General features: G+C 41.6%; 1 protein-coding gene across 2 annotated transcripts in view; it reads left to right on the top strand.

Annotated features, from left to right (window-relative positions):
- LOC138953443 (protein dispatched homolog 1-like) overlaps positions 1-22,990 on the top strand; it is a 49,792-nt gene extending 26,802 nt beyond the window's left edge. For both annotated transcript variants that reach the window (XM_070325251.1, XM_070325252.1), the window contains exons 3-17: positions 5,452-5,744; positions 6,210-6,416; positions 10,183-10,449; positions 11,184-11,488; positions 12,104-12,313; positions 12,693-12,885; positions 13,311-13,535; positions 14,881-15,006; positions 15,402-15,551; positions 16,422-16,551; positions 17,605-17,732; positions 18,617-18,703; positions 19,319-19,489; positions 19,792-20,007; positions 20,443-22,990. In XM_070325251.1, coding sequence (XP_070181352.1) covers positions 5,452-5,744; positions 6,210-6,416; positions 10,183-10,449; positions 11,184-11,488; positions 12,104-12,313; positions 12,693-12,885; positions 13,311-13,535; positions 14,881-15,006; positions 15,402-15,551; positions 16,422-16,551; positions 17,605-17,732; positions 18,617-18,703; positions 19,319-19,489; positions 19,792-20,007; positions 20,443-20,697 — 2,963 coding nt within the window. In that variant the 3' untranslated portion in view covers positions 20,698-22,990. The remainder of the gene's footprint in view (positions 1-5,451; positions 5,745-6,209; positions 6,417-10,182; positions 10,450-11,183; positions 11,489-12,103; positions 12,314-12,692; positions 12,886-13,310; positions 13,536-14,880; positions 15,007-15,401; positions 15,552-16,421; positions 16,552-17,604; positions 17,733-18,616; positions 18,704-19,318; positions 19,490-19,791; positions 20,008-20,442) is intronic.
- Positions 22,991-25,422: the final 2,432 nt, after the last annotated feature.

Raw genomic sequence — 25,422 nt, 5'->3', positions numbered from 1 at the left:
TTGTCACCCAGTAAGTGCAAGTAAAGTATTGCTCAGGGTCCTTGCGCAATTTCCTCAAAGACATTCGGGTTGCCATTACTTGGGTGTGTGTGTGTGTTTTTTGTGTGTTTTTATTTGTCACCCAGTAAGTGCAAGTAAAGTATTGCTCAGGGTCCTTGCACAATTTCCTCAAAGACATTCGGGTTGCCATCACTTGGGTGTGTGTGTGTGTGTGTGTTTTTATTTGTCACCCAGTAAGTGCAAGTAAAGTATTGCTCAGGGTCCTTGCGCAATTTCCTCAAGGACATTCGGGTTGCCATTACTTGGGTGTGTGTGTGTGGTGGTTTCTTTTTTTTTTCCTTTTTTTTTGTGGGTGTGTGTGTGTTGGTTTCGTTTTTGTGTTTTTTTGTCACCCAGTAACTGCAAGTAAAGTGTTGCTTAGGGTCCTTGCGAAATTTCCCCAAGGACAATCGGGCTGCCATTACTGGTGTGTGTGTGTGTGGTGGTTTCTTTTTTTTTCTTTTTCTTTTTGGTCAGCAAGTATTACTAATTAAGAATGTAAAATAGAATCTTGAAAGGCACGCCAAGTAGCGGGTAAAGTGTCGTCTTTCACAGAAGAATGTTTGAGCAAGCTCAACAAAGGGAGTCTGAATAAAAGAGTGTTTATATGCACGGTGCATTTAGAACGTTCAAATAAATCGCAAACTAACATAATGCATGCAAATCTGTTTCAGGTGCAGATTAACTTTAACAATCGTGGCCCGGTCTGAGTTCTCAAACTAACAATCAAACAACAACAAAAAAACCAAAAAAACATTGAGGGCCAGTCATTTGGTGTTTTTCCAATCACCGTCCAGACAAAAGTCGACTTTATTTATGTAGTAAAAAATGCATGTGACTTGCTTTTAAACTCGATGGAAATAATGCATGTAATTTATTTTAAACTCGATGGTGGGAACATGTTTCATTGTTGGACACCGCCGCCGCCACCACCCTTACACACTCACTCACACACACACACACACACACACACACACACACACACACACACACACACACACACACACACACACACGCACGCGCGCACGTACACACACACACACACTCACACACACACACATACACACACACGCACGCACACACGCACACACACACACACACACACACACACACACATACACACACGCACGCGCGCACACACAAACACACACACATATATATACACACACACACACACACACACACACACACACACACACACACACACACACACACACACACACACACACACACACACACAACTGTAGTCTTTCTGTGTACCGTATTTCCCCAGGAGTAACACTGGGCCTCCACCTCTTTCTCCTGCTTCTCACGACCGTCCTCATCGCACACACACACACACACATACACACACACATGGGTCCTTCCACAAAGCTGTGTACCACAAGACGGTTATCAATCAATCAATCAATCAATGAGGCTTATATCGCGCATATTCCGTGGGTACAGTTCTAGGCGCTCTGCAGTGATGCCGTGTGAGATGAAATTTTATACGGCCAGTAGATTGCAGCCATTTCGGCGCATATTTACCTTTCGCGGCCTATTATTCCAAGTCACACGGGTATAGGTAGACAATTATTAACTGTGCCTAAGCAATTTTGCCAGGAAAGACCCTTTTGTCAATCGTGGGATCTTTAACGTGCACACCCAATGTAGTGTACACGGGGGGAGGGTTCGGACACCGAAGAGAGTCTGCACACAAAGTTGACTCTGAAATAAATTTCCGCCGAACCTGGGATCGAACTCACGCTGACAGCGGCCAACTGAATACAAATCCAGCGCGCTACCAACTGAGCTATATCCCCGCCCCGACTTTAGAGTAAGATTTCGGAATGTTTTTCTTGCTTCTCGAATAATATAAGGATATCAACAGACTGCAAATTGACCAAAGAGATAACGATAAGAAAATCAAGAAGATCGCTATGTTGGTTAGTGTTTTATATGAAAGCAAACACAGAAAATGACGTCAAAATGGCGTTTTTTGTGTGACATTGCTTACATCTTGTTTTTAAATATTCGTGTGGCTGCCAATAAAATGCGACCATGAACCCCCCGATATACATCTTCGTTGTCTTTTGTGCTAGTGTTACATATGCACTTAGCTGTTTTCCTCTACATATGTTTACAGTGTGCATTTGGATCGTTAAGAAATAACGGTTGCCTACGTAACATTTGGTTTCCAAAACCAACCGCGAACTACGAACATGTCTATAACTTCTGCACGCACGAATATGCGACTGTTTGTATTATCAGGCACAACTGATGTGTAGTGAACGTGTTAAAATGTGCGCCGTGTCAATTTGATCCGATTTGAATGTGATTTTGCCTTTCGCGTGTCGCCACTAAGCTTCGTTTCTATTTGTTCCGGTGAAGCTGGATCGTTAAAAATGATATTTGTCACTTATCAACGCATCAAACTTGGTGTTTCTTTCGCATGTAATGTTCTTCAACATCGCCGAAAGGTTTTTCCATAAAAAAAAAATCCATTCATTTTTGGAACGCAGCAGACGTGGAGCGTTTTATGAGTCGTTTCCAACGAGGGACGAATGTTACGTAGGCAACCTTTTGCGACTCTTCGCTCTTAATGTAATTTTTTTTTTAAAGTTCGACATTTCAATGTTTTATTTTGTGATAGACGTGCTCGGTGTGTCTTTGTCAAGTCTTAGGCTATTCTTTATAGTCTAGTCCTGTTCAAGTTGTAAGAGTTTAGGTAAAAAAAAACGTTGAATTTTCATCAAAATTGGAACAAACTCGACTATATTTTCTTTCGAAAAACGATAAATCGAAGAAAATCAGATTAAATGCTGTTGCGAAATAGAGAGAAAGAAATTCTGCGTTTGTGAAGCTGATTTCCTTGTTAGTGGGGATACAAAAAAGAGCAGTTCCTTCAAACTGCCTGGTGATACTTAGCTTATATATCCAGAAAGACTTGACTGGTCGAACCAAGCAGCCAAATTTAGCATCGGATATCAAATTAATTTCACTAGCTTACAGCATTTACCCTCCCCAACTCCTTAAAGAGCATTCTTTGTTAGAAATTGTGCGATTGTTCTTGCCAATCACACTTAGATTTATGGTATAGGATGAATAATGTCTCTGACAGGACCACTAAGAACGGATTGAATTATCGATCAAATATACTCACGGAATAGAATAACTTAACATTGTTTAAAATTTAATATCTCAAAATCGGAAAAAGTTACAGGAGTGATTTTTGTACCAACGTAAAGCTGGGTCAATTGCTCATTATGGGCAAAAAACCGGAATAGTCTGGCTTGTTCCGTTTTTTTTGCAATTTGAGCTCAAAGACGCATGGTGTCATTTTGGAGTTTACAAACTTAGCACTGTGTGTTTGACAGCGCTGTGCGTGCACTGGTTGATCGCAGCCGCAATTAAATTACACAGGAGCAGTGAAGGTTAGCCTCAATACGTTTATTAACAAAACAAATTTCATTTCACAGTAGCCGGGTGGAATCGATTACGCAGATGCTGCACCCTAATGAAAGCGGTCTTGCTGAGGATTGGTGACACGGGGCCGTCCTTGGCGAGGCAGGTCTCGAACGTTACCGTTGTTTTGCTGGTACCTTCTTCGCCACAAGGCAACTGATTGCCTGGTCACTCCGAATCTCCTAGCAACATCAGTATAAGTCATCCCTCCTCTCAACATCCCTATTGCGACGAGTCTATCGTTCACACACGTTCGTGGCATGGTGAAAGAGAAAGACAGAGTGGACAGTTTTGGGCAAAGAGAAAGAAACATTTTAGTGAGTTGTTCTCACTCACAAACAAACGGACAAACCAAAGGCAGTACTTTCATGCAATATTCGTGGATCAGCAGCAGACCTTTTGCAGGTTTCAAGTACGGGTAGACGTGCCCCGAGAGTCAAAGAGTGCAGGCCTACCTGTTTACAGCACACACAGCGTGCACTGGCTGTCGGCAGCGTCGGCAAGCTTAGGCGTCAGTCTAGTAAACTCCAAAATGACACCATGCGTCTTTGAGGACCAATTGTGAGAAAACTAAGCAACCGAGAACATTCCGGTTTTTTTCCTCTTCTCAGGAATTGATGGTTCTATGATCGTACCACCCCGCTCTCCTGCAACTTTTTTCCGATTTTGAGATATTAGATTTTAAAACATGTTAAGTTATTTTATTCCGTGAGTATAACAAGAAGGCGCAATTGGTCAACTAGCTCTAAACAGTTGCCCATGTTGTTTATAATCTTTGCCATGTAGCTTTAAAATTAGCAGTTCATTGTTTGGGGCATATACGCTGTGAAAACCCATACATTACATGGACTTTTTCGAAGCATGATCACAAAAATATGGTGGCAAAAATGAAGCGAATTAGCAGAAAAATAAAGTTTTTGAGGTAAAAATAATTGTGTCTGTTGGGTGGATAGTTTGTGTATTGTTCTGTTTCTGAGTTATTCCATTATTCAGATATAACACAATACAATACCAACGTGTTTAAGAAAGGAACACTGTGTGTCCGACGTATCTCGAAGACACAGCAAATCATTAATAATTAAAATCGTTTAGTGTCTTGATCTGCCTTGTGTTAAAACAACGCACCTAAATCTAACCGAATTTCGAGTCGCATCAATGACGACGTCACCAAAACCAAAAGAATTCCATTCATAACACAGTCATTCACAAGCCGGTTGATGACGCCAAGTCACGGACCAATCGAATCGTCACAGCACATGCTGACGTCAAGTGCGACGCGGCGCGAAAATTTGCGATTTGTCGGCTGCTCCGTCATCCTGCTCAAGAGGAGAAACCGCAACAGTGTACATCTTGTTGCTACATGTTGACTCAATGTTATTTATTGACTCACACGAATGGATTTGTTTGTTACTTCACACAGACGATGTTTGTTTGTTGGTTGACACAACCAAAAAATACGTTTTTGTTACCTATAACTAGTTCAATTTGTTTTTCCTGACTGCATTTTGTTCGGAATAAGCTCCAAATGTGAAGCAAATAAAACTTGTTACTATATACTATGTTTTTTTGTTATCTGTTTTGTGTGTTTGGATCCCATGTTACGTTAAACATGTGTGATGTTACACAACTTTCTGACCACCCCTCGTATCCAAAAAGCATAAACTTATCTTTTGTTTGGCATGGCAACGTGACATATGTCTATATCTTTTACATAAACCGTAAAAACAACCTATTCAGACACTTTCAATTTTCACGAAGCATGTCACGCTTTTGGTACACAGCTTTGTGGAAGGACCCATCACTGTGGTGAATTGTGAATATGATCACACACACACACACACACACACACACACACACACACACACACACACACACACACACACATACACACACACACACACACCCTACCCCTATCCCCACCACCACACAGACAAACAACTGCAGTCTTTCTGTGAATTTCCCCAGGTGTGACACTCGGCCTCCACGTCTTTCTACTGCTACTCACAGGCGTTCTCATCGCAGCCAGCATCGACGTCATCGTCCTCAAGTTCGACGGCGTGCCCCTGCAACTGTTAGACCACCCCACGTATCTCAGAGCCCTGGCCTGGCAGTACAAGGACGAGGATAGCCTGGCAATGGGAAAAGACACAGATGTCCAAACTATAGGAGAACGATCTAGTGTGGCGGACAACCTCCTGTTGTACTACCAGTACCAGGGCAATGTCTTCACTAAGGAGCGACTGAAGGAGATGCAGAAGGTATAAGGCGTGATCTGACTTATGTTGTTGTTGTTTTTGTTGTTGAGCGTACCTGGCTTAATTAAACACTCGCAGGACGGCTTCATATAGCTAACAATGTGACTCTAAAACTGACATTTGGGGTCGGGATGTAAACATTTAGGAATAGTAGTTGTTTGAAATAATTATTGTCCTTTTGGAATCGTCCATTTTGATCACACGTTGACGCTTGCACACCACATTCACACACACAAACGCCGTACACATAGTCACATATCTACACACACACAACACACAACACACACACACACGCACACACACACACACGCACACACGCACGCACACACACACGCACGCTCGCACACACATACGTACACACACATACAGACATACACACACACACACACACACACACACACACACACACACACACACACACACACACATTCCTTTTGTTATATATGCACCAGCCCCTTTCTGCTGCAGGTGGAAAAGAAGTTACTGGCAGTGCCAGAGTACCAGAAGTTCTGCCAGCTGCCTCCCAAAAGCAGCGGGGGGAGGTCAAACTGCGTGAAACCCTTGTCCATCCTCCGCTTCTTTGATGGGTCCTACAACTCCTCGTTAAACGATTCCTCCTTCAGTGACGTCGCAGGAACGCTTTACAGTGCGTCACAAAACCCACTGCTGAACCAGGTAAGTTGATCTGAGAGCCTACCATGGGGAAAAAAGTGGATTTTTTTTTTAAATGAGTTTTTTAAAGTCGTAAACTAGAGGAAATGATGCAAAGTAAAACGCAAACAAAATCATTCTTGGTTCGGGCATTTCAATCTTGTGAATGCACAGGTGAACCCAGGTTTGTAGGAATTCAATTAATTAAAGAGATTTTGTTTTCATATTCATACATGTATATAAATTCTATGTGAAGTAAATGGAAATAAAACATTGTTTAAACAAAAGAGGAACGGAAGTTGCAGAAACTGCACAGGAATACAATGGTGTCGGCAAAATAATCTGTTCAGTTATTGTAATTGTGCCAAAGCATTTGGTATACATGTACTAATGCAGATTTGAGCATGTTCCAAAAGATCAAAAAGTACATTTTCTTTTGCCAATGCTTTCAGCACGTAAACGGAAAGTGTGTCGTTTGACGGTTGATGAACACGGAGTTATTTTCTCTGTTGTTTGATGTATCTTTTTGTATTGGTGTAAAACGTATTTGTTATTCTTTTTACATTTAGTCAAGTTTTGACTAAATGTTTTAACGTAGAGGGGGAATCGAGACGAGGGTCGTGGTGTATGTGCGTGTGTGTGTGTGTGTGTGTCTGTGTGTGTGTGTAGAGCGATTCAGACTAAACTACTGGACCGATCTTTATGAAATTTGACATGAGAGTTCCTGGGTATGATATCCTCAGACGTTTTTTACATTTAGTCAAGTTTTGACTAAATGTTTTAACGTAGAGGGGGGAATCGAGACGAGGGTCGTGGTGTATGTGCGTGTGTGTGTGTGTCTGTGTGTGTGTGTAGAGCGATTCAGACTAAACTACTGGACCGATCTTTATGAAATTTGACATGAGAGTTCCTGGGTATGAAATTCCCGAACGTTTTTTTCATTTTTTTGATATATGTCTTTGATGACGTCATATCCGGCTTTTCGTGAAAGTTGAGGCGGCACTGTCACGCTCTCATTTTTCAACCAAATTGGTTGAAATTTTGGTCAAGTAATCTTCGACGAAGCCCGGACTTCGGTATTGCATTTCAGCTTGGTGGCTTAAAAATTAATTAATGACTTTGGTCATTAAAAATCGGAAAATTGTATAAAAAAAAAATAAAAATTTATAAAACGATCCAAATTTACCTTCATCTTATTCTCCATCATGGTCTGATTCCAAAAACATATAAATATGTTATATTTGGATTAAAAACAAACTCTGAAAATTAAATATATAAAAATTATTATCAAAATTAAATTGTCCAAATCAATTTAAAAACACTTTCATCTTATTCCTTGTCGGTTCCTGATTCCAAAAACATATAGATATGATATGTTTGGATTAAAAACACGCTCAGAAAGTTAAAACAAAGAGAGGTACAGAAAAGCGTGCTATCCTTCTTAGCGCAACTACTACCCCGCTCTTCTTGTCAATTTCACTGTCTTTGCCATGAGCGGTGGACTGACGATGCTACGAGTATACGGTCTTGCTGAAAAATGGCATTGCGTTCAGTTTCATTCTGTGAGTTCGACAGCTACTTGACTAAATGTTGTATTTTCGCCTTACGCGACTTGTTATTCAATTTTCTTGACAATTTTGCCAAACAATCGTTGACCCGGTCCGGACTATGGGTTTTATTTCAGCTCGGTACCTTCTTTTTACATTTAGTCAAGTTTTGACTAAATGTTTTAACGTAGAGGGGGGAATCGAGACGAGGGTCGTGGTGTAGTGTGTGTGTGTGTGTGTGTCTTTGAGTGTGTGTGTGTCTGTCCGTGTGTGTGTGTAGAGCGATTCAGACTAAACTACTGGACCGATCTTTATGAAATTTTACATGAGAGTTCCTGGGTATGATATCCCCAGACATGTTTTTCATTTTTTCGATAAATGTCTTTGATGACGTCATATCCGGCTTTTCGTGAAAGTTGAGGCGGCACTGTCACGCTCTCATTTATCAACCAAATTGGTTGAAATTTTGGTCAAGTAGTCTTCGACAAAGCCCGGACTTCGGTATTGCATTTCAGCGTGGTGGCTTAAAAATTAATTAATGACTTTGGTCATTAAAAATCTGAACATTGTAAAAAATTATTTTTTTATAAAACAATTCAAATTTACGTTTATCTTATTCTCCATCATTTGCTGATTCCAAAAACATATAAATATGTTATATTTGGATTAAAAACAAGCTCTAAAAAATAGAAATATAAAAATTATTATCAAACTTAAATATTCCAAATCAATTTAAAAACACTTTCATCTTATTCCTTGTCGGTTCCTGATTCCAAAAACATATAGATATGCTATGTTTGGATTAAAAACACGCTCAGAAAGTTAAAACGAAGAGAGGTACAGTAAAGCGTGCTATCCTTCTCAGCGCAACTACTAAACCGCTCTTCTTGTCAATTTCACTGCCTTTGCCTTGAGCATGAGCGATGGACTGACGATGCTTCGAGTATACGGTCTTGCTGAAACATTGCATTGCGTTCAGTTTCATTCTGTGAGTTCGACAGCTACTTGACTAAATGTTGTATTTTCGCCTTGCGCGTTTTTTTCATTTTTTTGATAAATGTCTTTGATGACGTCATATCCGGCTTTTCGTGAAAGTTGAGGCGGCACTGTCACGCCCTCATTTTTCAACCAAACTGGTTGAAATTTTGGTCGGGTAATGTTCGACGAAACCCGGACTTCGGTATTGCATTTCAGCGTGGTGGCTTAAAAATTAATTAATGACTTTGGTCATTACAAATCTGAAAATTGTAAAAAAAAACTTTTTTATAAAACGATCCAAATTTACGTTTATCTTATTCTCCATCATTTGCTGATTCCAAAAACATATAAATATGTTATATTCGGATTAAAAACAAGCTCTGAAAATTAAATATATAAAAATTATTATCAAAATTAAATTTTCCAAATCAATTTAAAAACACTTTCATCTTATTCCTTGTCGGTTCCTGATTCCAAAAACATATAGATATGATATGTTTGGATTAAAAACACGCTCAGAAAGTTAAAACGAAGAGAGGTACAGAAAAGCGTGCTATCCTTCCCAGCGCAACTACTACCCCGCTCTTCTTGTCAATTTCACTGCCTATGCCGTGAGCGGTGGACTACGAGTATACGGTCTTGCTGCGTTGCATTGCGTTCAGTTTCATTCTGTGAGTTCGACAGCTACTTGACTAAATGTTGTATTTTCGCCTTACGCGACTTGTTTTTAAACTTGGAATTATCTTTTTTTGCACTGGCTGTTAAAATTACCTTTATGTACTAGCTGTCACGTTGATATTTTTGCATTGGGTGTCAAGTTTATCTCTGTATTTGAAAATGTGTTTGCCGCCGTGGTACTACAGTTTTATCTCAGTGATGAGTTAATACAGACTGAATCAAAAATGTCAGCTGCAACCCAAACTTTCCTGTTGATTTACTTTCGTTTCGTGCTACTTTGTTTGGGTTAGCGTATGTTCGCGATCTTCCTTTTCTCTCTCCGATTTATTTCATGTGTCTTTTCCTCCTTTGAATTAATACTTACACAGAGAAGAGCGTCAATGATCAAAACATCTATTTGACGTATTCACGTTGAGCTGGTCTCAAAGGTTTAAAGATTTGAAGAAACAACTAATTTTAAAAAAGGTCTTGAAAGGTGGATAATATCACGGAATTGGGGTGTGTCTGTGTTTGTACGTCTCAGGTTAGAATACAACTAGTCAGTCTACTCCTTTACCTTTAAAAAAAACCACCATCTTCTTGTTCAGGCCCTACAGTTTCACCTGGGAAAGGACGCAGTGGTCAGCCAAGGTGAAGTCAGATCCTCAGTCACAAGAACTCTTTTCTACCTCGGGTACCCGCTGGTGGGGTATGACCTGAGGTCGGAGAACAAGAGTACCCAGCTGGAGAAGATCAGGACGTTCGAGGAGGATCATTTCCTGCCCATTCTGAAGGACGCAATGGACGACGGTGCAGGGGACATGGCTTTCCTCTTCACCAGTGTTCAGCTCATGACTGCTGCCTTGCTCAAACAGGTGTGCATGTGTGTGTGTGTGTGTGTGTGTGTATGTGTGTGTGTGTATGTGTGCATGTGTGTGTGTGTGTGCATGTGTGTGTGTGTGTGTGTGTGTGTTTGTCTGTGCGTGTGTGTGTGTGTGTCTATGTGGTGTGTGTGATTGTGTGTGTGTGGCGGGGGGGGGGGGGGGGCTCCTCGATAGATAGCTGGATTTTGTTTAGCCTTTTTGTTCGCTCCAGGCCCTTCTTGATTATTATATGATTGTAGTTCTGCATGAACACTGACTTCCTCACCCTACTGCCATTGACCATTTACGGATTATTTGACCTGTGAATATGTTGCACACACGGCTTCTTTTTGAGTTCAGGGTCACTGTGTTTTTTGTCCTTTGATAACAGTTACTGCTACCCTTCACGATTCATTTTGCCTAAGTCAGAGCTAGTTAGTTACCGTGATAATTTTATTTTCATGCCGTTAAGGAGACGCTCTTTGCCATTTGATCCTTCTTGTGCTCTTCGTCACAGAGGCCGGGATCAGCAGCTACAGAACAATCAGGTAAAGTTCACTCAAAAGCAGAATTGTGGGCTTTTTGGAAATTCATGTATATATTATAGGAGTTCGGTTATATTACGGCAAAAAGTTAACCGACAACGTTGCTACTTCTGGCCAGATGCCATTACATCTTAACTCCACTTTTTGTGGGTTGTTTCCAATGTTGATGTAAAAAAGTCAGTGACAGCTTTTTACCCTCAGGTAATTTTCGACATGCTGCTGGCCGCTGGTTCTCTCTGCTTCATATTCCTCTTCATGCTGCTGATGACACGATCTCTCTTCATCACGGGCTTCGGCATCTTCAGCATCCTCAGCAGCTTCTTCATCGCCAATCTCATCTACCGCTTCGTCTGCCAGTACCGCTACTTCGGCATTTTTCACGTGCTGTCCATCTTCATCATTCTTGGCATCGGGGCGGACAACGTGTTCGTCTTCATCGACACGTGGCGAGCCACGGAGCATTCCAACTTCCCCACTCTGGAGCACCGTCTGACGGCGTGTTATCGGTAGATATTATACGTCGTTTGTATTTTTGACCAAAATATGACATTCTACACGGATCGAGACAGTCGGTGTTCCTCCGAGAACGCACCAGCGGTCGAGGTGAACAATGACTGTCTCGATCTGTGTAAATTGTCATATTTTGGGTTAACTATAAAAGGAAGGAAAATCCCATTTTCAAGCGATATATTCACTAATGTCCAGTGCAGGAAATACCATCAAGCAAATTGTTGACCCCACTCTGGTGTCAATTAATCCTCCTATACGTGAGAACTAACTGTTGTACAACCGGAGGGGTGGGGTGCGGATCGTCTATTAGCTCAGTTGCTAGTGCACTTGATGATTCAGCCGGTCTACTTTAAGGTGACTAAAAAGCGATATCCATGTCCCGACCCGGTGCCACCGCCGTGTCACGTAAAATACCTCGGTACTTCTGTCAGAAGTGCAGTTGTCTGATCACACGTAAGCGTGCACTCACCCGTCCTGGGTAATGTGATTCTAATTGCTGCAAGCTAAATTTCCACTTGGAGGAAGCGACCTGAATTCCCCAGCAATGGACCAATAAAGTAGTTAATAAAATTAAATAAAATTAAATAAATGCACGGTTTTGTTGGTTGCAGGCGAGCAGCAAGCGCCACCCTCTACACGTCACTGACAACAATGGCGGCTTTCCTCAGTAACGCGTTGTCTCCCCTGATCGCAATTCAGTCTTTCGGACTGTTCTCCGGGATCCTCGTGTTCGTCAACTACATGTCTGTCGTCATCTTCTTCCCAACCGTCATCGTCATGAACCACAACCACTTCGAACACTGGACGTGGCCTTGTTTCAGGTGACTAGAAAATACTCAGTGTGGGGTAAAGTTCAAGTTTTTGCATGCCACATAAACTCTCCGTCAACAATACACCATATGAAGTTGTGTCCCTTGAACAGGGGAATAAGGTATAGGGAGTAAATCGAGAGTCAAAACAATCGCTTTTTTCGGCGTGTTTTTTTTTCAAACGCAGCTGTGAGCGTCCTTTGCACAGATTGAAGTATTGAGTAGAACATATGAACACTGCTGACAATGGGCATCGGATTTCTCTATATTGGAACATCCATACTGTGAAGCCTTTTTACGGTAGTGCAAGCTGTTTTAAACAGGAGTTCAACAGTGCAGCAAGTACATTAAAGCTGTCGGTGGTTCCAAGTAGATTACTCTTTCTATGCAGATGTCGTGACAAAAACAGTCAGGAAATCCCAGCAAAAATGGAGAACGAGCATCCGATTGTCAGATTCTTCCGCGGGCCTTTTTACAAACTGCTGACCCACAGAATCATCCGCTTTGCACTACTTGCTGTCTGCGCAGCCCTCATTGTCATGTTCAGCGTTTTTGCTGCCAGGATCGAACCAGACGAACAATCTGTGAGTAAATGTTGAGGAGTTCTCGCCCTCTCCAGTTCATCTATGTCCCCCCTCCCCCCCCCCCGGGCCCCTCACTCTCTCCTCCTCCACCCCTCCCTTTATACCTTTACAATTAGTTCTTTTTTTATGACCGTCTAGGCTTTTATGCGTGTGTGTTTTTCAACAATACTGTCTTTTTCACTTAGCGATTTGGTTGTGTGTGTTTTGTTTAAACATCTTTGCACGAGTGTTTGTTTCTTACCGTATTAATGTGTGCTAATACATAATGTGTGTGTTTACAACGGTTTGTGTAGGCTTACTGACGCATTTATTCGTTTATAACCGCCTCAGCACTTATATTGATGCAATCATTCGTGTTATCGCTTGCTAGTCGACTCCTCCGTGTACAAACAGCTTACGATTTCAAACGCCGACATTTTGTCCAGATACAATATTACCAAGACAACCATCACTACTCCAAGGCCGGAGACCTCCAAAAGTACGGCTTCAAGCCCAGCGCTCAGGACGACGTGATCGAGGTGTACATCGTGTATGGTCTGAAGAACCAGGATTTGCAGGAATGCAGCAACACAGACTTCGCCTGCACGGGACGTACCGTCTGGGACGATGGGTTTGACCTCAACCCCAAGCGCGCGCAGTCTGCGCTCGTGGTAAGAATAGCAGGAAAGATCATGCATTGAGAGATTCGATAGTGTTTAGATTTGAAGTACTTCTTTTCTCAACCCGCGCAAGACTGTGTAGTAGAAAGAGCACATAATATTAATTATCATTATTATAAGAATATTTATATGGCGCAAATCCTAAAACAGTTCCCCGGCCGGGTCAAACCTAAGACTTTAAAATTGGCAATCTAGTGGCTGCTCCGCCTGGCGTCTGGCATTATGGGGTTAGTGCTAGGACTGGTTGGTCCGGTGTCAGAATAATGTGACTGGGTGAGACATGAAGCCTGTGCTGCGACTTCTGTCTTGTGTGTGGCGCACGTTAAATGTCAAAGCAGCACCGTCCTGATATGGCCCTTCGTGGTCGGCTGGGCGTTAAGCAAACAAACCAACCAAACTAAAACAGTTCTAAGCGCCTCACAAAAACATACATAAATATATCATTCTGTACACAATTCCAAATCAAATTAAAGAGGAATGTCAACAAATAACAGAACTAGACTGTTTTTTGCGTTTTTAATTTATTTCTCCACTTACTAGTTAAACGCATGTTGAATTGTTTTGAATGTACATTACAGGACAAAGGAACTGCAGTATTGTTTCTACGTGTTGGCGGCAGCAATATCACGCTTTATTACATGTTTTTCAATTTTAAAAAAAATCTAAACAACGAAGTGACTGTGGTAAGATGAACAAAGTTAAAAAAATAAAAAAAATGATTACTGTACTCACCGATACAAAGACGACACAAGACGATTACGAATTTTCGCTTCTGGAAGCTTCATCAGGAAAAGAACACAAAAGACAACGAAAAGCAGACGCAACACTGAACGAACAAGGTTTGAAAGAAAATGGAGGGGAAACACGCAAAAAGGGGAAGGAACTCTAGGAACGGAAATGAATGCCAATGCTTTTCAATTCCTTCTGTGTGCCAAAACAATGTTCAACCATCTGATGTACGTCTTAGGCATATTGCTTCACGTGAAAACTGTTCGGCTCACCATCTCAGATCGGGCCATGGTTTTACATGGGACAAGATCATCCCTCCACTTGGTCACATATCAAAAATGAACTGTCTGGTTGCTCTCTAGATGCACAGTGGATATTTGTAGTTGAATTCTTTTTGTAAAATCCACTTGTGGCTTTTTCATAAATTAATTCATGAGAAGAAAATTCAACTCACCAAAGCAAGCAGGCAGTGTGTTAATTTTGGTATGTGACCAATTGGAGAGATGGTCTTATCCCATGTAAAAGCCTGGCAAGATTTGGATGGTGACCCGAACTGTTTCGGGAAGGAATGTGCCTTAAACTGCAACTGTATTTCGACCTTCCTCAGGATTTCTGCGCCAGACTACAGAACTTATCTGATGCCGACGTAGAAAGGTTAAAGATTCGACGCAACGCAGTGACAAACAGACTGGAAACTCAATGTTTCGTTGAAAGGATCAACGAATATATGGAGGTACGTACAATTCTCACCTTCAGAGGGGTCGTCGTACCCTGCTCATGTATTTTTGTCTCTATCACTGGCTGAATTAATTTTTTAATATATATACACTCCTTCCCTGGAAACTTCTCACTTGCACCACGAAAGTTGATTGGTTAGATGGTTAAACGAAATCTATGTTCAAAATAATCATTGATTACTTGAGGGAACTCAATGGACTGTAGCCATACTACAAAACCTCTTTTCTTCTCCGAAGAATTTTCCGTTGGAAATGGACCCACGATAGCATGTGATTTTATTTATAATGCTTGATTTCGAGTGCTTGATTGAAGAAAGATTGATTGAATCTGAGATTTTTTGTTTAACTCTAAAGCCCATTTTGTGTGATATAAAATGTTTATGTCTAACAGACAGAGAGCAAAAATACTACAAAGTATCCAATGAGCCCATCGGACCTGACCTTACCCACTACTGAGGTCAAGGTCAACGCACTAGTCCATGGCAACATCGACACATACAACCTGACAGCGGTGTCTCCGCTCTTCTACAGGTACTTCGAGGTCAGTGCACGTGCATCCAACGTCAAGCGATTACAAGCATACCCCCATATTATCTCCAAACAGATTTGATGTCTGAACATCTACTAATACAAGTGTTGTTGTTTGTATGCATTACGGACATGTCAAACATGACACTAGGATGCTTTGCAATTTTATAATGGTAGCTGATTGAGCAGAGACGTGGGGAGCCTTGGGGTTTCTTTTGTTTTTTGTGTGCTTTGTCTCGTAAATTTGGCAAAATCTTACGCTTTAAGAGATAATTTGGGCGGGGATGGGATTTGTATCCAGTTGGCCGCTGTCAGCGTGAGTTCGTCCCCACGTTCGGCGAGAGATTTATTTCTCAGAGTCAACTTTGTGTGCAGACTCTCCTCGGTGTCCGAACACCCCCGTGTGTACACGCACGCACAAGACCAAGTGCGCACGAAAAAGATCCTGTAATCCATGTCAGAGTTCGGTGGGTTATAGAAACACGAAAATACCCAGCATGCTTCCTCCGAAAACGGCGTATGGCTGCCTAAATGGCGGGGTAAAAAAACGGTCATACACGTAAAATTCCACTCGTGCACAAAAAAAAACCACGAGTGTACGTGGGAGTTTCAGCCCACGAACGCAGAAGAAGAAGAAGACGAGATAATTTAACAAATACAATACAGTAATTAAACGGCGATAATTGTTTCAACAGGCAGTGATGGGATACAGGTCACATACGAAGAATCTTGCCGTCAAAGAGAATGAAAACGAATGCTTTAGATAAAGGACGATAATTATTTCAACAGACAATGTTCGTATACTGATCACATACATGGAATTTTACCATCAAAGAGAATTGCAAATAATGTTTTAAATTAAGTCCGATGGTTGTTTCAACAGACAGTGTTGGGATACTGGTTGCACGACGGGTATAAGCAAGAGACCGGGTACAACGACTTCAGGGTGTACTCTGACTTGCTGGGCGAAGGCACAGACAAGTTCGACACCCGTCCCGTTGCCTCCAGGCCAGGTAGGCCGCTATTGAACATAGACTCGAGACTCCAAATCGTCACGCTCATAAGATAATTGCCTATGTCAGTTTTTGATGTTTTGAGAAAAACACAAAAAACTTTCTTTGCTTTCTGAACAATCTGCCTATCTCAATTTAGTTATAAGTTGCAAACTGCCTATCTCGAGCGATGACAGCTGGATAAACGTGAGATAAAGAGCTGACAGCAACATTTTCAATCAGCAAAACTGTATAACAACCAACACAGAGCTTTTGCATACTTTCACATTCTAAAAACAAGTCTTCCTGCATCATAAAGAAAAAGTGCCTAACTCAAGAAACGAGATCGGCAGTTTTGCTTACGTTACCGTGGCATTGGTTTCCGATGGTCTGAGAGTTTGTAATCTGTAACACATGAGAGATACCTTTCCAGTAGCTTCCCCTGTAGTTTCACTACAAAAAGGCCTAACACTGAGATAGGTATTGTTCTTATGAGCGTGACAAAATGTTACTGTCCTTATAAAAACAAGGACAATTGCCATGCATACATGCATATGTACACTCCGTCTCGTGTGAACGATGAAGCAGACCATCATCGATCTGTCCAGGCTTTTACGCGGATGTAGAGCATTCTTCCACTTGAACACATACAGGAAATCAACGGCCTGGCTGCGTTTTTTGCAGAGTGGAGTTTTCTGCTGAATTAATTTCCTATGTGGCACACTGGTGTCAGTTAATAATTCTGTTTCGCTTTGATAATATAGTTCATCTCACATCTCCCAAGAAATCGACGAAACAGCTTTTTGTTCTCATTCAAAGTCATTGGACCTTTGGATTGCTGTAAGACTAATCGGGTTTAAAAACACCTTTCCACAGTTTATGGAACTACAACAGTATTTATCAAATAGGATAAGATAAGCAAACTTTAATTTTCAATTTTCATATTTGCAAAAAGATGCAAACGTGACTATTAGCACTACATGGAATCACTCAGTGGGTGGGGGGGGGGGACAAACATTAATGTGACGAATAAATAATAATTCATAGCATAATTGCATTTATTGTCTTGTGCAGACATTCTGTGGGGTACCAAACTCCTGTACGCTGCAGTAGTGGTGAAAACCACTCTCAAGTTCGGCACCTTTAGCTTCGATGATGGATTGCCCATCGTCAAAGCATGGGATGACTTCATCCAGGAAGAGGTAGGTTACATCCATAGTCCTTTCAAGTGTAAACGATTCCGATCGCCATCTTCAATCTTGCCAGACTTGTATGTAAGATTACGCCTTCCCTCGGCTTGGACACTCACCAACAAGGAACAGCCTGGATCCTTTGTGGTCAGAGTGGGGATTTTGTGATGACCTGTTTCCTTATCAACCTTCTCGGCAATCTGAAAAATTCATTCATCTAAAAATTCTAACTCTGGACACGAAGCATTATAGGTGGTGTATTTCAGTATGTGTCTAAGTGGAGGGATGGTCTTGCCCCAAGTAAAAGCTTGGGCGGATCTTTGATATCAAGCAGAACTGTTTTCACGAGAAGGACGGCGTTTTTACGGACACAAGCAGATAACGCTGGGGTGGAGGAGAGGGAGGGGGCGAAGGCCAGACGACCATGCAGCTCCTATGGCTAGTCCAGGAATGTTACATGCATATTGTAGGATTTATTTTATTTTCTTCGGTCAATTTGCAGAAGTGGCCATGAACTCTCAAACAATAGGTAAGTTTAATGTCAATTAAGCCCTTCACTGAAGTGAGGCAGAGGTCTAATGATAATATCTAAGAATCAAAGGAAAGTAAGGGCTCGAAATAACGACAACCACATCAAGTTAGAGTTATGTGGAAAGTCTGAGTCAGATTCAAAAGAAGCTGCACATATTTTTTCCTTGGTTTCCCATTGTTTCTGTCACGTACGTTCCATTGATTATTTCAGAGTAAATTGATGTCTAACAGGCTGTCATAAATTAAATGCTCGTATCAACTTTTTGAGGGTAAACTTTAACAGTTTCTTAGTCTGTGGCTAAAGAAACTGCATCTTTGTGTTCGAGGTTCTTCACTTTTCAGACACATTTGATGGAATATTTCAGAGTAACTCGATGCCCAGCACGCTGTCGGGGATGTCTCAGTGCACACCCACGGGAGGTAACCCTTGGCACTTCCTCAATGTGCAGAAGGTAATCGGAAGTATGATGACTTCGTTTCCCGCAATACGGGGTTTATCGACTTTTCTTGAACATTTTCAGATTGATCTTGTTTCGTCCCTGTTTTTTTTTTTAGCTGGTTAGTTGGTTAGTTAGTTTTTGAGTTTGTCAGTAAGCTAGTTATTAAGTTAGTTAGCTAGCCAGTCGTGATTTGGTTGATACTGTAGGGGAGTTCGTTCGTAACTTACTTACTGACACACTGATTTTCTGACTCACTCACTTACTCACTCACTTTCTGACTGACTGACTTTCTGAATGATTGAATGCTTGACTGACTGACTGACTGATTTACTTCATCGATCGGTTTGTTGGACACAAGTGGATGAGGGGATGCTTATTTTTGCAGACTTTGTTTGTTTTTTGCATCCTTGACAAAACGAATATCTTCAGACGTTAGTGAATCTACTGTTTTCAATCGCTTGTTAGCAGTGGGGTGTAAATGAAGTAAAAAAAAAAGCTTAATTTCTAAACGTCCAGTTCATCTTTTTTTGTCAAGCCAATAAAGGCGAGGCCAGTTTTTGTTGAAATTCTGGTATAAACAGCGTTGCGTCGTTTTCAAAGAAGCTTCCTTCATAACACATGTTTCAGGAACTTGTGGACACAGCAACTCAAGGCATCTCCGTGGGAATCGTATTGGCCTTTGTGGTCATCACCTTGGCAACAAAGAACGTCATCACCGGTCTCCTGGCAACGCTAAACATAGGGGTCGTGACCTTGTCTGTGGTCGGTCTCATCCCCATGGCTGGGTGGAAACTTGGGGTGCGTTATGTGACTGTCTGTGATCATTCGTTTCAAGATCTGTACATGTTTATCCAGTCTTTGATGATTTTTCTGTTGGCAATATCTGTTAACAGCCCGTGTAAGTGACGACACATACTGAAAGAAGAGTAACATTTTGAGATGTGTTCTTTGTGAAGACGAACCTAACACGGTACTCTATAGAGAGGCTGTTATGTTTGGTTTCAAGTCTGTATTTCTGTCCCTCTGTATATACTCAGATCTCTTGGTGCTATCTAGTGTTTTGGAGCCGATTGATCATTTTTGTTTTTGTTATCATATAGGTTCTGGAGTCGCTCAACTTGTCCCTGGTGGTGGGACTGGCGGTGGACTACGTTGTGCACCTGGCGGAAGGATACCACGCCTCCGCGGCCCAGGACCGCCTCACGCGCACACATGACATGTTGGAGCACGTGGGGGTTTCCGTTCTGTCGGGCGCCTTGACAACGCTAGGCGCATCAGTCTTCATGTGTGCTGCTGTCATTCTCTTCTTTCTGCAGGTAAGGGATAGATGTTTTCCGGGGGGAAAAAGCTGTAGGCTCCAAAAGCTGGGGCAAACTACTGTGGTGGCGCGATGAATTGTACGCTCTGATGTGCATATTTTCGGAAGACGAAAAAAAAGCATAATAATTTGGCAGTGCCCGCTTGAGACTATGCCTGTGTCTTTGGCAAACATGCAATTGCATTGAGTGAATTTATAAGGGGGGTTGGGTGGGGGGACGAAAACTGTTGAACCAACTGAGCACGCCGAATCCACACGGGCAAAACCTGTTGAGCAAAACAAACACACACCTCCTCCTCCACCCCTCGTCCCACACCCAACAAAAACATATAGATTCCATGAATATTCTAAGAATGCATGCATACCTCGTAAAACCAGCACTTTATTCGTAGCTATTTGAAGACCAACAAAATATTGTTCATTATTGTTTCAGTTCGGCATCTTCATGTTCGCGACCATCGGCTTCTCCCTATTCTACTCTCTGTTTGGATTCAGCGTGTTGATGGGTCTACTGGGCCCACAGGGGCAAACGGGGTCCCTGGTCCCAGTCTTCAGGTGGCTGCGATTCCGCCTGAGGGGCAAGAAATCTCACCACGAGCATTGTGAAAAGTGCGAGGGAAGAGGTTTCCACGATGCTGAATCTTTACCACAAGACGTCGGAAGAAGTTTTGAAAAGCTAGTGGTTTGAAGCATATCGCCTTCACTGTCCCTAGAAGAAGAAAATCTGACTGTATATGAGGTGTCGACTGAGGTTTCAGAGCGAATCGTGATGACATACTTCTAGCTCTTATTTGCAGACTGAACAGTTTCCATTCTGAGCTTGAAGCTTGAAATTGTGTTCTTTGACCAGGCTAATCAAAGGATTGAACTGCGATACCTACGTATCTTTTTAAAGACCAAAAAATCTTATTAATTGTTGTTCCAGTTCTGTTACTTTACTCATATTTAAGCCGCCACACCCGTCAAAATACGTTGTTGTCGTTGCAACTAAGCCTATATTTATAGAAGGATCCTGTTTTTTGTTCGGAACACTTGTGTTTATCTTCAAGACTCTTGCGTTTTGAAGCTTCGTATTGGCAGTGCTTTCCAAAGGATGGAACTGTAAGACCTAAAGCATCCACACCCATATTGGCGGTGCATCTTCTGTTATGATCAAGCAGGACCTTGTCTTTACTTTTGTGATTTGATTCATGATTCTTGCATTTGCAACATCTTTCAAAGGGCGGAATCTACCATCAAGGTCTCTACGTCCGACAAAAAGGATCTCGTTACTGGACGGGTAACGTATTCTTATGTATACCTATAGAGAAAAAAAGTGTGCAATCAAAACTAAAACTATAGATGTATTATATTGACTTTCGCGTTGTTTGGCACATGCGCCCGGAATATTCATGTAATAATGACTGATAGAATCATTTTCGCAAACCGAGGAAAATGTGTGAAATTATTTTCAAGTCGAAACGCTGGTTTCTTGAATCTCTTCGACGGTTGGGTGTATTTACTTCAATTCGACGGTTGATGCATTGAATGATGCATTTTTGACATTTCTAATTTATTAATTGATTGTTTGTTTATCTGTTTGATTGTTTGTTTGTATGTTTGCTTGGTTTTTTTCTTGCGTTTATTCATCTATTTAATAGGTTATTCCAACGTGTGGTATACCTTGTGAAAGTGGTACATGTTCTGCAATCAGCTCTGAACAAAGAATATATGATCATGAAACACGCAAGTTCTGGAGGGTAAAACTGTGATATGTCTTTATAGCCCGGGATTTTTTTCATTCCTTTTGGAAACTTTGTTTTGTATGTGTGTGAATCTCGAAAAAGTTGAGCCTAAGGGTACAGATTGCTGTATTTTGACTTCGCTTCTCTGTATTCTTTCTTATTTGTAAAAACATTGTCCATGTATATCGGAATGTAAAAGCTTATGTGTAGACGAAGGAGATTTGATAAACCGAATCTCTCTGGCCGGCTACCCCATCTGGTTCCCGTCCCCGTGATATTTTAAAAAGCCTTTGTCCTAAATTGATTTGCACTCAAATTAAACGCACATTTTTGGGTATGTATGTTCCGGTGAAGGGATGGACGCACACTCGCACACACACATACCGTGACACACACACACACACACACACACACACACACACACACACACATACACACACACACACGTACGTACACACAAACACACACACATACACAAACACACACACACAGTGACACACACACACGGCACACACACACGGCACACACACACACACACACATCGCGATTCCCTTACCGTGTGGATCAATCTGCTAAGTGCGGATTTATCGAACCTAGCAGCAGTACTTGTGATCGGCATTCTGTAGTGTTGGCATGCCTTCCTGCTTGTCGACCTGTAAAAAATATAGATCCAAGGTTCGGAATAAAGTATTAGCATTTTCCGGCGCAGATCCTGGATAGCTTGTCGCATGTGCAATCGGGATTGCTTTGCTGCATACTCCCCTGTCACAATCCACAGGCAGTGTTGCAAAGGTGCGATGAATGCGAAAAGTGTCAAGACCAGTTAGTGGAATCACAGTTGTAAATCACTAAATGTAAACGCATGTGGAGTACGTGACCAGGAAGGGAGGGAAATCGTGATGCGAAGAAGCAAGACAAGGGAGAGTACCTATTTGTCAACCGTTGCCAAACTAATAATTATAGTCACTTTTAATTAGTTCCCCTGATAAATATGTGAATTAAATTACCGGTGTACCGACGGAATAACTGCCATTTAGATGGAACAAATAATCTGGCTGTGTTACTTATACTTCCCCGATGATGCGAGGTGTTTGTCGAGTTGTTTGTACATCTGCTGCTGCATGAAACCAACATCAAATCAGAGACCATTTGTTTACTAGCATCTCTCTCTGTTCCTCTCCGCTGCCCCGCCCCCCCCCCCCCCCCCCTTCACCTCGCAATTATGGACAACAAGTGTATTTAACAAATAAACCACTTTGAGTCTCAATTCTTAAGTGTACATGTGTGTGTGTGTGTGTGCGTGCGTGCGTGTGCGCGTACATGTGCGTGTGCGCGTGCATGTACGTGTATGTGTGTGAGTGTGTGTGTGCGCTTCGATTTAACTTTTGCAAATTAAAGATTTTATAGAGCATTTCAACTTTAATCGTATTTTGGAATGTTTTCTTCTAATTCTCCTTGTCTTGAGCACACTTGTGTCAACCTACGAAGATAATTCAGCAACAACAACAAAACAAAACAAACTACAACAAATCCCAGTATGCCGCACAGAAAGTAACCAAGTTGTAATGTATGGTGTGTGCCCGAATGAATGGACACTCTTATCGCCTGGACAAATCTGGTGTATTTCATCGTTTACAATAAAAAGAAAGTGGCTGTAACATGTCAACACCCCCCCCCCACCCCACCCCACCACCCCCCAACCCCCCCCCCTCCGCCCCGCCCCTCACACACACACACACACACACACACCACACACACACCCAACCCCACAATAAATTCTGACAAACGAGGAGAAACAAGCATGCAACCATTCCACACAGTATGCACAAACTCAAGTTGTTTATTTTAATCAGCTCCGTCAGATTATTGTGATGAACTTGTGCGTTCCCAGCTATGATAACAACACAACATTGACCAAAAACACCGAGACCTGGTCGCTGAAAATATAAACCTACACACACGCGCACAAAATTAACGTTGAGATCAATCACATGTTCCTGACCGGCACTTAATAACCGCTTTTTCTGTTTTAATGCACAAACTGATTGTAAACTCGGTTATAATAACATTTTGGTTACAGTGAATTGAACAAACATCTGTCAACCACAAACATTCACAACTTTGTAATTTATATTGGCTTCTTTTTGTAGTCTGTTGACAGTGAACTTCAAACATTTTTCCCACATCATCATCATTATCATCGTCGTCGTCGTCGTCATCGTCGTCGTTATTATGATCGAAATAAGTGTCAGAGGGACATGTACACAGTTCGCCTCAATAAACTCTTCACTGCAAATATTTTATGAGATTCTTTGTAATTGAAAATCGTGCAGCTATTTATACATCCCTGTATGTATTCGTACTTTGCCGGGCGTTTTCCCGTGTAAGATGCCCCTAATGGCTTTGCCGTGAGGGCGTAAAACTTAATTTTCTCTCTCTTTCTTTCGTGCTTTGCGTGCATGCGTGCACGGGCACGATCGTGTTTAATGTAGCACGTGCCGTTATATATTGTCGTTACGCTTGATTTGACAGGCACTCTTAGTTGTGACAGTTGCTACTCTTCAGTTTATTAGGAATTCACAACTCAATATTGGCCACTTTTGTTCAAATACAAAGGGTTAGCAACATTAAAGTTATATGTCTTTTCTTTTTTATGAGTATAGCCACATTTCCTGTCTCTCTCATTGCGAACAAAGCTAGAAATGTCAAGACCCTGAAAATGAAGAAGCTTTCTCTGACCACAAACCAAAATCTTTGAACAAGCGAAAGACTTGAATGAAAATCCCGACACCACGCTTCACAAGGAAAGAGAATTTGAAAACAGAAATGATCGCGGGAAACAAAATGTAAAACCATTTCAAAGCTTCGAAAGACAAAACCGATAGACCCTTCTGTCATTTTTTTTTCTTTCTCATACGAACATTTGCTACCACATTTTTGGAGTGACCAGCAAAAGTCGTTGCGAATCATCATTGTAGTGACAACAACTAACACAGCAGTACAAAACTCCATCTCAATCTCCATCTGAATTGGTGTGCAGCATTAACAAAGTCGCCTTACAACAGTAGCTGTATAATTATTAATGTACATTAATGCGCTTGTCCATCCGAAAATGAATAACAAACGTTACTTTGTTGTGGGTTGAACACAAACAAAGACATCTTTGTTTAAATGACGAACTGTGGGTGGTTTTTTAACACAGCTCTCTACATGTTATGTTCATGTCGACAGTCCCGATTTGTAACAAAAGGCACATTTGATAAACAAAAACTGTACATATTATTCGAAACATGGCCAGCCAACGCACTAGCTCAAGTTTGATTCGGCAAAAATCACCGGGGATTCTGGTTATTTAATTTTTGTGTCATCGTTTATGTTTTTGCAATCAAACAACAAATGTAACAAAAATTCTTACAAATCGAATCGTAGCTGTTGTTATCAGACTAACAGTGTCATCTGAATGACTCCATACGTAAACACGCATTTCATTTGGCAACAGTTTAGAAGAAAGTGCGAAATGCAGTTTACACCCAATTAATGTCTACACACACACACACACACACACACACACACACACACACACACACGCATGCACGCCCGCCCGCACATTATACTTCGTCATTATACTTCATCACTTCGTAGAATAACAGGCTCAACCAGACCCATATCACAACACCAATTGCAAATAG

Source organism: Littorina saxatilis, linkage group LG17 (genome assembly GCF_037325665.1).
Source record: "Littorina saxatilis isolate snail1 linkage group LG17, US_GU_Lsax_2.0, whole genome shotgun sequence".
Taxonomy (NCBI): Eukaryota; Metazoa; Mollusca; class Gastropoda; order Littorinimorpha; family Littorinidae; genus Littorina; species Littorina saxatilis.
The sequence above is the reverse complement of the archived record's forward strand: the minus strand, read 5'-3'. Positions and strand labels throughout refer to the sequence as shown.